The following is a 12646-nucleotide window of genomic DNA, read 5'->3' as shown; positions in this document are numbered from 1 at the left end:
CAGTTGCAAGCATGAATCTCGTGAGCCCTCGCTATCAGACTGAAAAGACTTGTTCATTTACAAATGGAACACTTAATAAGCTATGAATAGAGCAAATTTACATACTGACAATAGTCATGTATAATGTATATCAGCTTTTAACTTGTTCACACAAAAAACACTCACACGATAGGTATGCTACACCATTGTCATAAAAGTGTAAATTTTTATAGCATACTGTGTGATTTATATTCCACGGAAAAAAAATACAATTCAGAGCAGTACATGTCAGTTCTATAATGTAAATTTACATGTAAAAAATACTGCAGTGGTTCAGACCGAGTGCAGGTGGCAAACGCATTGAACATAAAACTACACAAATATGACTCACTAAAACGATTTTATTGTTTGTTACACTCGAGTGAGTTCACTCAGGATGGATTTGTGTCTGGCTCCAAGAGAACTGTACGATTGTCTCGAGTTGTTGTGTCAAAGTAGTGAGCAGACTGTTGTATGACAAATGGTTCTAGGAGTAATTATTAGATGGCAGATCATTTAGGCATTATGGAATATAATTCTAGACATACGAATTCAAGTTTATGTGCTACAAAAGTGGCAGAATATATTTTTAAAGCAGCACTTTTCAAATTTTTATTTTACTGTATTTCTTTATGTATTAAGTCAGAATGTATTAGGGGGGAAATTTTGTGTAACTTGATAACCTGTACTACTGTGATAGTCAACGGCATATAGCCTTGATTTTCTCATGCATTCCATTATGTCAGTATATAAATTACTCCTACTTGAAAGAATGCTGGTAAATTAGTTTCATTAACCCTTAAAATCATCCAAATGGAAAATGTTACCATTTCAGTCAATTTCACAATTTCCTACAGCTTCACTTTGTGAAGTCACCTTGAAAATGTGAATTTTAATGTGACTTTAACACCCTGTAACAATAAATAAGAAACAGATCTAGGAAAAATCCAGGTGCAGATAGCTGGACCAGACCATAGAAAAAGTATTTGAGCCAAACATGATGTCACTGAAAACAAAGTTAAATGTGTTTGGCCTTCATTGCGATGGCTGCAGTGATGAGAAAAGGTGCGGTAGTCAGATCATGGATGACTGCAAATAAAATTAAACTCCAACGATGAAATATACTGTATAGTATTTCATAAGACCGTCTCAGCAAGATCTTATGATAGTAGGCAGTAGCAAAATGTTTCTATGTACGGCAAATACTATGACAAAATGCTTTTAAATTCGTATTACATTTAGCATTGCGCTCTGTAGGATACTAACCGTCTGTACATCCAAACAGAACCTTACAGAGAGTTCATATGAAAACAATAAATGTGTTGACTGCAATGAGTTTTTCAGAGGAATTAAATTTTAAGAGTATGCCAATCCCAATTTCAAGTGGCTTTGACAGGGTTGAAAACATTTAAAAAAAAAATAGATTCTATAATTTCGGTCATTTGTATTTGTATTATCACCCTATTATAATTCTGCTTGCTTAAGGGACAAGAATCACAAGATTGTCTTCAATTCCAGTCACTGCAATTTCAAGAAAAGGTAAAACACATTTTGAGATTGGTCGCACATATTTATTTCCTCTTTCTTTCTGAGCAGCCGTGTCAGTTTTTTTTCTTTTTTTTAAATCAATGGTCTGCTTTTACAAGCATCATTGGTAGCAGCAACTCTAACCTTATGAACAATATCACTATCCGTATGCGTCATGTTTGTACAAAGACTAATAAATTAATCCAACCTACAAATTTCTTACAACAATCGGTGTGTGCAGCTGTCAATTTTCTGCACAGAGCTCTCATATTCACTTGATTATCTCACTGGGCATCCGGACAATGCGTGTATAACACTGCGTAGTAAGTGCATGCAGTCACGCTTCACCACATGGCTGCGTGAGAATATGTGTCCAGCCTGTCTGTCTCCCCAAGTATGTTGGCATGCATGCATGAATGAATGCACCTGTGCCTGAATGCATCGCATGTCTCGGTGCATGCTCCGTGAGTTTTCTGTACGGGCAAGCGTGAGGGCCTGTTCATATGTGTGCTTGTGTATTTGTGTGTATATGAGCGAGATTCAGCCACTCACCTAGCCCCAGCAGCGGGTGGTGCTCAACAAGTGCCCAACTGTTGTCGTCTACACAATGGCTTTTATAAACCAGGAGCTGGCAAAGGTCCCTGGCTGTCATGTCGGCTGGGATCTCCACCACTTTGCCCATGCCGTCTTCAGTGGAGATCTTGACAATCTATGAGGAGGCACAAAAAATAAAATCAATTAAAATTTGAAAGAAATGTCATTGCTAAAAAATGATTTGCCAAAATTGCCACATGTTTTAAGTGCATATTTGTTGAGAGAAATAAAGAGATAAGCAAGATTTGTAAAAACTTTCAGTCAAATTCAAACCATGTGGATAAGGCTAAAGTTGTTTTGTGCTCAAGACCGCATTATTTGAGACCAAAACTTGCCCGAGACCAGAACTCACTGAGACAAAGGCTTTTGGGAGTCATGTCTTGAGACCACAACCAGACCTCACAGAGACCAAGGCTTTTGGGATTCAAGTCCGGGACAAGATCAAAATTATGTCTTGAGACCACAACCGGTCTTACAACACGAGGATAAAAATGTAATTTATTTTCTTGAGTATTTATTTGTTATATTTGTCACAGACTTCATTACTTTAGAATAAAAGCAACTACTACAGGTCCCTTCTCTACACCACTTATCCTCATTAGGGCTTATCCCAGGTGACTTGTAATGAGAGAAAATGCTGGACTAATTGCCAGTTCACACAGAGCGGTTCTAGACAAATAACCACTCGTGCTTACGTTCAAGTCTAGGACAATTTGTCAAGAAGCCATAGAACCTCGAGGAAAACCCATGTATGAATGGGGAGAATATGAAAACTACGTACAAGTGGGCGAGGGACAAGAATCAAACCCAGAACCTTTCTACTGGATTGGACACATGCTGCCATGTGCGAATTACTGAGATCCAATGCAAGAGTTCTTTCTAAAAGTATGCTGTGGTAGTCGTGACATCTTTGGACATGCTGTCACTATTATGTTGCTAATAATGTAAACGAAGTATTGAAATCACTTCTTGTTAAAATGCAGTGCGATAACATGGTGAAAACCTACAAATGACATGAAACACTAACACTCTGGGTTTTATGATTATGGAGGTGTACAGTATGAGAAATAGTAAGACCAAGAAAAAATATATTATTTGTAGGCATAGCATGTACAGCATTTAAGAACAAAGATTAAGTTATTATTCATTGTTTATTGTCAGGTAACCAGAAATAAGAAATGAGATAACGTGCAAATAATTGATCATCTGTTCAAAGCTTCCCTCCAACTGCCGGTGACAGGAAATGCAGCAGGGTGAGCAGTCCTGAATTAACCTCTAATAAATGCCCACAGGTTGGCTCAGCACAAGGAAACCATGCAGTCACAATCTTCTCATACTGCTCAGCCTGTAGAGGAATCCAGCCAATCCAGCCACAAACCCGTCCACACAGATAACACTATGAAATATTCGAATGTATGTGAGAATGGCCAATTCAAAATTACAGTTATTTAAAAAATTCCTGCCAGTGCAGGGCTCCAAAAAATGTAGGGCCCTCTCAATGTATACAAGGTCAATTTGTCAGCTCAGTCCAAGCGTAGCAGGACTTCTAATGATAAGATAATCTTCAAATAGCAAAAAGCAGGCAGCTCGAGAGGACGAGACACAGATGGAGCGTGTGGTCTTACCTCCACGGCCCGCAATAGGCAGCAGTCCGGGGAACACGAAGGCATTTTTGAAGGGTGCCTGACAGTCCACTCATACACACATTCACACACGCACACTCTAGAATGGAAAACCCAGCTGTCACCTCCTCTCGTCCAAAAAGAAAAAGGCCAAAATAATGCCGGCAAGTTGATGTTAGTGCTGCCTGTCACATACCATGCACAATTAAAACTGTCCAAACCAGTGGACCTGCCAAGCTCAACCAAAGAACTATCAGCGAGCACCCCAGCCTCAGTCCACTTCGGCTCACAGAACAGACACAGCGAGCAGACGGCAGCAGGTAGAATGTGGCGCTCGCTGTGCCGGCTGAGTCTGACAACTATCTTTCTTCACCTCTCCCCCCACCTCTTTCTCTCTTCCTCCCTCCCTCTTTCGCTCTCTCTCTCTCACAAAAGGGTTACAGCCTCAGCCAGCGGCTCCAAGGCGCAGTGAATCAAACCACCACACTCACCAACCAATCGTAAGACACCAACAGGCTGATGTAATCATTCCCACACAAACTCAGACGTGAGCTGACACACACACTCACACAGCCTACATACACACAAACGCACAGTCATGGACAGACGTTAACTTTCTCAGATGTCTTTCTAGCTGCACCATCTTTTCAGGTCTTGAAGCCGGCTGGGCCAATGAGGAGGAGGATGGGATCGAGTTTAAAAAGAAAAAGTTACACATTTTCTACCCACCAAAAGTTTTCAAGTGAGGGCTTGTTGGGGCTGTATGTTTTCTCTGTCTCTTTGCCTTCCCTTTTCCTCTCCCACCCTCCCTCCATCCCTCCCTGTGGCTTAACTTTGAACTCCCGAGTCAGATCTTGCCTTGCACTAGTGCAGTGCAAGACTCATTACAGAGCAAATGAAATGAAACAAACCTGGAGCAGCGCTTGAGAACCCCAACCTTCATCTCCACCCCGGTGGCTAGCTTTGTGCCAAAATTCTTTTAAACAAAAAAAAAAAAAGGCAAAGTGAAAACTTTTTATAATATATACCCCGCAAAAATATTTATTACAGCATGAGCCAGACAAAATCCTTGACACACCCCGTCTGGGCGAGAGGCAAACGGTCTTGCATATCAGCCTTGAAGAAAGTTGTGTGGGTGAGGTGTGCTCCACGAGTAAACACTGATTTGCAAAAGGTAAGGGGAAGTGCGAAGAGATACAACTTCATTTACTATATGAAGTGGAAACTTCAGCAAGGAAAGGAGGGAACGGAGGAGTTAGGAATTGGGGAGTGGAGAGAAAGAGGGAATGTGTGTGTCAGACATGAGACATGACGGCCAAAGAGCGGAAGGTAAAGGGTGCTAGACGGGCAGACTTTCTGATGACGCAGTCCGGCAGAAAGTGTGCTGATGAAAAAAAAAAGTTGAATGAACTCAGTATTTCAAGGAAATAAACTAAAATAAATGGGCAAACTAACAAAATTTTTAAAATTTTGCCAATGTGATAATTAGCATTCCAACATTTTCAACATCGTCCCTTGTATTGTCCATCGACTTAAAGATATAAGTTAAAAACAATGCAGCCACAAATGTCAATAATTTATATTTAGAGCGGTTACAATTTCATATATTGTTTTGTCTCCCCCAAAATACAATTTTTATCCAGTGTATGGTTGACTACATATCTAGACCGCACAGCTGTGTGTTAACCAAAAACCCCACACACCACTCCTAGCTCACAAAACCGCCTACATCAGAGCAAGTCCCAAGTAAACTGAAATAACCATGTATGATGACATACTGGTTTCAGTCAACGTCATTAACGGTTAACATTTCAAAACTGGATGTGTTGGAACACTTCTGCAATACACAATGCAGATTTGTCATTGGTTTAACTGCTTTTAATATGGAAATTATATTCATAGTTTCTTTCAAACTAACATTTTCAGACCGTCAGCAGACTGAATGTGACCTGATGTGATGGCTTGGCTTGTCACTCAATGGCAGGTCGCAGGTTAAAATTTTACAGACGACCAAGATGGATTACAATGTGTCAATTTTGAAGGGAAAAAACTTGTATGATATACTGTACCTCAATCTTTAGCGTTCTTGGCTTAGTTTGAAGAACCTTTGGAAGTTGTGAAGGAGATGAAGTTACAGCAAGTACTAAAGCACTGACAAAGAACTGCAATGGACATTAAGTGTGGTGAACCATGTACAAATATATCAACTCCAATTACTTTGAAGGTACTGAAACCAAAAGGAAACATGGCAAACATTCTTTTTCCACATAATAAAGTCGGTTGTTAAGTCAGTTGAGCTTCACTGGCAATAGTGCAAAGATCAGAAGCTACACCTTAACATGCCAACAAATCATGAGTGTGGAATAATTTGAGTTGAATCTGATCTTACATTTGCTGATGAAGCATAATCTTCCAGTTTGGTAATGCCATCACACTGCGCATTATTACTGCATATTAATCCGTTTCAGACAGATTACCGACTAGTGAGACACAGTTTATTTAAAAAATAATACCATGAGCGTTTAGATAAAAGTTAATTTAACCCACTGTTGAGCACAATATACATATTTGCAGCATAATTTCCAGCAACCTAATGCTCTGATACAAATGAAACAAAATGTTTACATTTTGATTCTTTAATGATCAGAATGATACACTACAGGAATTTTGCCCCCCCCCCCCTATATTTACTCAAATTGGTCACATGACAAGAAAAAGACCGATGAAATGAAGGAAATGACAGACTAGAACAAGGGACAGTGAGTCTTTTAACTCTGTCCTCATTTGGATGAAGGAGCACAGCAGGGCAGGGCCTTTCAACCTTTCTGATGACTCAGGTCTGATAACTGCTGTGACGTAATCCCTCAGAGAGAGAAAGAGAGAGAGATCTTTAAACTCCACGCACACACACTTGCTTTCATGTAAGCCCTAAAATGTGCACACTGCACATGATCATATATGCTGCTGTGCCCATACTGTACATATATGGATGTCTACGTGCTCATTCATGCAACCATAATCCCCTTAGAGAAACAGACAAAGACGGCAAGAGTGAAACTAGACAGGCGCAAAGAGACAAAGGAAAAGTAAACTGAACTGTATGAGAACTAGCTTTGTGCAAACTTGAGGTATGTACACAAGCGTGTGTGTGCACGCCCAGCGGCTCACACGCATCCATCCCGGCGCTTCGACAACTGCCGGCTGTTCTATTTATAGCTGCGGTGGTATTGCGTACGCATTACAAGCCATTACATCAGATAGAGGTTTCTGTTGAAGATTAGGACCGCTAAAAAGGCCATTAGCCATTAGACATATAAACCTATATAGTGCAGACATTAGAATCCATTACATGTGAAGCTCTTGGAAAAAGGTCACGCACCAGGGAAAGAAACAACGGTTACCGAAGTGATGTAAAAAAGAAAACCCACATATATATGTAACATTGTTGGACATTGCATTCTTACCAATGCTGTTATACTTGTAAAAACTGACAAGAAAACTAAAACTGAAAAAAAAGTGCATCCATGCTGGGCAACATTGACAGTAACAAAAGACTACATCCAGGGAAATTGAGGTCATTAAACAAAATGAAAATTCAAAAACCTGAGCTTTTCCCCCCACTAAAATCCCAGAAATTAAACATAATGAATCCAATCTTTCTTTGTTGCTAATTCATGAATTGTAGACAAGTTTTATTTGTTCACATACGCCTACTGAAAGTCTCAATCCTATTCAGGTCATCAGGCCTTGGCATGAGTCCAAACATCCTCTATGCCCCGACCGATGCCAAAATGCAGCAATAGTAGCTGCTTGGTCTTTATTCAAACCAAAACAAAAAGAGTCACAGCCTTTGATAAGCTGATTTGGCACACACAAGCCACTGCAGCTCCATACTCCCATTAACAAGTGGCTCATATACAGACCATCGCACAGTAATGCTGTGTGTGGTCTGGGCCGCCCACGTAAGTCGATGTCTCCATGATGAGGACACACGAAAAGCTGAATGGGCCTTCGACAATTTGGTGCCCTCATTGAGTGCCTGTGGTCAGCAGGAGTGGGGGCACTTATGAAGGAATCTTTGCTGAGTCATAAAGAAGTGACGAAAGGCTCCTTGTCATCCAATTCAACATCAAATTAAGATCGAACCCCAAGTGGACTGTCTGGGCTGAATTGGGTAAAAGAAGGCGAGGGTTGCGTTGACAAGTCACATGACCAAAAACGGAAGAAGGTAAGCAGGCAAGCTGTGTAATGAAAAGGATATGTAGAGCAAGATAGGAGGACACACCCAGACAATAAACTCCATATTTAGACTGTGTTCCTACTTTACTTCCAAAATCAACAGTAGATGCAATTAGGAATAGGCATTTGACTAAGAAAAAATTATTTCACAAAAGTAATAATGAACAACCATAAGAAAATCTCTCAAATGCATCAGGGCAAAAAGTGCTAGGGACCCGATGAATTTTTGGGGCCATAATTCCAAAATGTATGGTTCAAAAAGAAAACTTTATCACCAAAACACCAAACTTACTGTGAAACATAAGCTTTTTAACCAAACCTAGGTTGAGGCTCTTCGATTTGGCACCCCAAAAAAAAAAAATATATATATATATTTCAGTAAGAATAATAAATAATACTATATTTAACAAGCTAATATCTTGTGCTTCTGTAATGGGAATTGTTAAAAGGAGGTCAGTGTTCAGCTAAGGACAAAAAAAAAGATCAGTCTAAAAATGCAGCATTACAAAATATTTTGCAGTGTTATCATAGCAGTATCTTCAGAAATCTGAGATGTCCTAGTTTTACAGAAAAGAGGGACAGGAGAGATGCAGTCTTCATGACCTACATGAGACCAACAGCACAGCTATGGCCAGATGTCAAGCTGCAACAAATTGTTCTCTTTCGGTAACAAAAAGAAAAAAATACATGGAAAACTGCATTCACGCCTGCACATGCAGGAGCGTGCATATAATAAAACGACTAATTTGTGTGAGCATTGTTTGTCAAACTATATATACATGACCTTAGAAAAAGCTTCTCTGCCCAAAGCAGATTGTACAGGTATAATCTTGCTAAATATTTTCAAGGTTAGAGATGAGCTGGATTGCGATTTGGCCTATCATCGGGCCTAAAGCTGCTCCTCATCCAATATTCCTACCTTTTAGAAAGAAAAAAACACACTGAAAGATGTGAAGACTTGAAATTACTGATAGTAGGTCTAAATGTGAGTGTTGGTGAGTCTTTTTTACACTAATCCATCTCACTTGTGACCCTAATAAGAAAGACCACAGAACATTGATGGTACATTTGGAAACTGCTAATCAAATCTGAGTTTTATCATAACTTCACAGTCACTTGTTCAGCGGCATATTTTTTACATTCCTTATAGGCATTTGTACTTAAAATCAATGAAATGACATCATCTGGTTGATGTGTGTGCATTTGTTGACCTTTGTTTATTTGAACACTCACTCCAGCTGGACGTTATTTTTTTTATTTGAAGTGTGTGCACTTAGTTTAACACTTTTTCATTAGATCAGGTCACTTGCAGCCTTATTCATGTGCAGTTAGTAGTAGCTGTTAAAGTGATGTTGACCTATTTTTTTTTTCTCAAGGCGTATGAATTAATTTAGCGTGAAACCGGATCATTTTAAGCCAATATGGTATTTTGTGTCAAACTATTTGCATAATTGTGATAATACTGAAAGTTACCCACAAAAGTCCCTTTAAGATGATCTTGATCCTTTTTTTATGAGAATGTCGAGCAAAGCGTATACGGTCTGTGCACTGAACTAACACTCGCATTTATTTTCATATGAACAATGAACGTTAGGCTCTGGCTGCACATGTTGACATTTTTACCAAGTGGCTTTGTTAAGTGCCGACGTTGAAATGTTATTTGCTTAAACAGCGTCATTAGTCAGACCGATCACGACAGCCCATCAAATAAATCACCAAAAGGCCGTAAGTACATGCGTGCAGCTAAGTTTCTGTGGCAGCGTGGCACTAACGGGCTGAGCTGGCAAGTTAAGGCATGTTTCCATTTGCCAGCGGGGGATAAATATGGCCTTGACACATGAGATGTTCCAGACTCAACCACAACCTGCCTGGCTCTCATCCAGGTAGCATTTGTTCAACGACAGCCAAACAATTTGTACTGAAAGCTGCATACTCTCAGTCACTCAATGTATGTGTAGAGAGAGGGAGGGAGGGAGAGCAAGAGAGAAAGAGTGAGAGAATGATAGAGAGGTGGCGAGAGACGGAGAAGCAAATGTATGCTGACAAAAGCTTATACTGTACAGCACTGTTTGAATGCTCTATTTACCTCTGCAACAAAGAGCGTCAGATAACATAAGCGTGTGTGACAACAAAACTTTGTGTGTGTGTGTGTGTGTTTGTGTGGGTGTGTGCGTGCTCCTTGGAATCTGAACCTGCAGTGTGAGAGACAGACAGGAAATATATTGTACTAATAAAAAAATAGCATCTAAACCTACTCAATCATATTACAATCTATTGCAAAAATGAATTTGAGTGTCAAACTCATCACTATCATATTTTATAGACCCTATAGCCATTTTTTAGATTCCTTTTTAAACTACACTCTTACTCGGGGATAAAAGTTGTCACAGACACCCATTTATTAAATTTTACCAATAATGAATGAAAACATGTTCAGATATAAGAGACAGAGACAAATGTAGACAATAAAACAACTGTGATGTGACTCCAAAACTCAACTCATTTGCTTACAATCAAGTGGTGCAAGATACTAACGATAACGTTCAAGTTTAATGGCTGGACTTCAGTCTATATACGTACCTTTTGTATCAACTGTAAATGTATTCATGATCATATTCAGTGGCAAATGAGATGACATAAAAAGTGGAGATTGAATGTGCAGGATACCTACTGTCCAAGTTTGTCATATATTTGGAGCTGTCATAATCATAGTTGATCAGTGTACTGTGCAGTCTGCAGAACACACGTCTGCTTGTGAAAATTTACAAGGTGCTAAGTGTTTGTGTTTACAAGTTGTTGACTGGTCCTACACAAAAGTCCGACATTTTTTTCCACACAAGGGCCTAAAGGATTCATAGCACGGCTGGGCGATATGGCCTTGATAAAATCTCAGATGTTTTTCTCCCCCTTCAAAAAACTGATTTACTAACTTAATAAATTTGTTTCGACAGGCCTGCTTCCTACAGTATCAAGCTCGGTGTGCCAATTTAGGCCTTGCATTTCATGAGTGAATAAGCATGTTTTACGTCAGCTAAACCTTGACTGGACACAACTCTTTATTAGTCCAAACATTCAGACAGACACTTTGACAGACACTTTGTGCTTTAGATGAGGAAGCGATGGAAGAAGGGGGCCCCGGCTGAGGGAAACAAAACTGTACGTCTCACACAGAGAGAAAGCCACATCTATCTATACCCAAAGATAGGGAGATAATTGGATACAGACTAGAGGGGCAGGACGTGGGGAGCGTGCAACAGCAGAGAGCAGTGATCTTGAGGACATCAAGTCCAAGTACAGTAAATCCAACAAAATCTGGCAAGACTGTGATCAAATGAATATTCCCATACTGGAAGGACTTGGCCGGCTTCAAGGACACAGCGTCTCAGGAAAGGTAACAACACTCTTCCTTACACCACCAAGCACAATAGCACCAACGTTATGAGTATTTGTGGATCTTAATCTTTTCTACTATATCCTACACACTTTAAAGGATTTTGCAAAGCATGTCAGAAAAGCCCAAGAACTGGTGTCACAAAAGATATATTTCAAAAACAAACTACAATCTCTTATGTGGACGTGATCATCAAACTTGTATACAAAGAGATAATGATTGTTGTGTTTATTTTGTTAAATGCACGTGAAGATTTGAGAGCTGTAGCATGACAAGTTATGGTGACTTCACTATGACATGCCTTGCTCACAATGGCCTGAGCATCTGACACTTCCAGACTGAAAAGAATATCTAGCCAAACTGGTTCTGTGTGATTTATTTACTCTTTCCCAAGCTCAAGGGGAAAGCAATTCAACAAGGTCTGTTTTAAGGACCTGGACGACATCAAGATAGCCGCGATGTTGCTGCTAGGGAGGATACCAGATGAATCCTTCCAGGAGGCTTTAAGACTGGAAAGGTGCATTTCACTCCAGGGGGATTAGACTGAAGGATAAAACTAGTAGTTTGGATTTGAAATATACCTTCTGTGCTGTCACCAGTCTTGGAACCTTTCCGACACACCTCGAGGAAATGAAGAACGCAATGTTCAACTAGTAAATACAGCTAAAGATTACATTGTGAAAGTTTCAAATTTGAGCCCACCCTCCCAAAAAAGAATGGATGTCCTATGGAATCCCATATCTAGAGAATTTGAAATGAAATGCAGGAAATGTAAATAGTTCATTTATCGATAGGTCATGTCAGACATCACTGATGTTAAGAAAGTTTTTTGTGGAAGTACTGAAATGTATTGATAAAATGAAGCATTAGGATTTAGGGGGAAGTGGCCTCTGACAGATTATTTTAATGCTCCATAATCATTCTTTGCTTGAATGTTAGGAGCCTATATTTATGTATTTTCAAATGAAACTTTGTGTGAAAGTTATGATTCATGAAGATCAAATATAAAGATCCCTTTCACCAAAAGTGGAAATGAAAAACGAGGAGAAAAGGACACGATTTTCTTAAATAAAACAAATAAAATAAAACATAAGATGAGGAAGTGGAAATTGAGTTAGTTGGGACTATTGCAGCCACAGCTGTAAGCTTGCCCAGTCATTCCTGAAAGTTGTGTGCTACTTCCTCATGGTTCCAGCACTGAGGCGAGGGAGCTGGAAGAGCAGGAGGGAGGGAACTGGGGCATTATGTGTCTGTC

The 12646-nt window shown here is 39.7% G+C and overlaps 1 protein-coding gene across 5 annotated transcripts in view; it reads right to left on the bottom strand.

Annotated features, from left to right (window-relative positions):
• LOC148392158 (growth factor receptor-bound protein 10-like) overlaps positions 1-12646 on the bottom strand; it is a 44543-nt gene that overhangs the window by 6928 nt on the left and 24969 nt on the right. For 4 of the 5 annotated variants that reach the window (XM_088386045.1, XM_088386043.1, XM_088386042.1 and 1 more), the window contains one exon: positions 2098-2254. In XM_088386045.1, coding sequence (XP_088242171.1) covers positions 2098-2254 — 157 coding nt within the window. Of the gene's footprint in view, positions 1-2097; positions 2255-3764; positions 4127-12646 lie in introns of those variants that run through there. The other variant, XM_088386046.1, reaches the window with a different exon arrangement.

This window comes from Syngnathus floridae, chromosome 10, assembly GCF_059516105.1.
Source record: "Syngnathus floridae isolate MCC-2025c chromosome 10, RoL_Sflo_1.0, whole genome shotgun sequence".
NCBI lineage: Eukaryota > Metazoa > Chordata > Actinopteri > Syngnathiformes > Syngnathidae > Syngnathus > Syngnathus floridae.
Note: the sequence above shows the minus strand (reverse complement) of the source record. Positions and strands in the feature narration are given on the sequence as shown.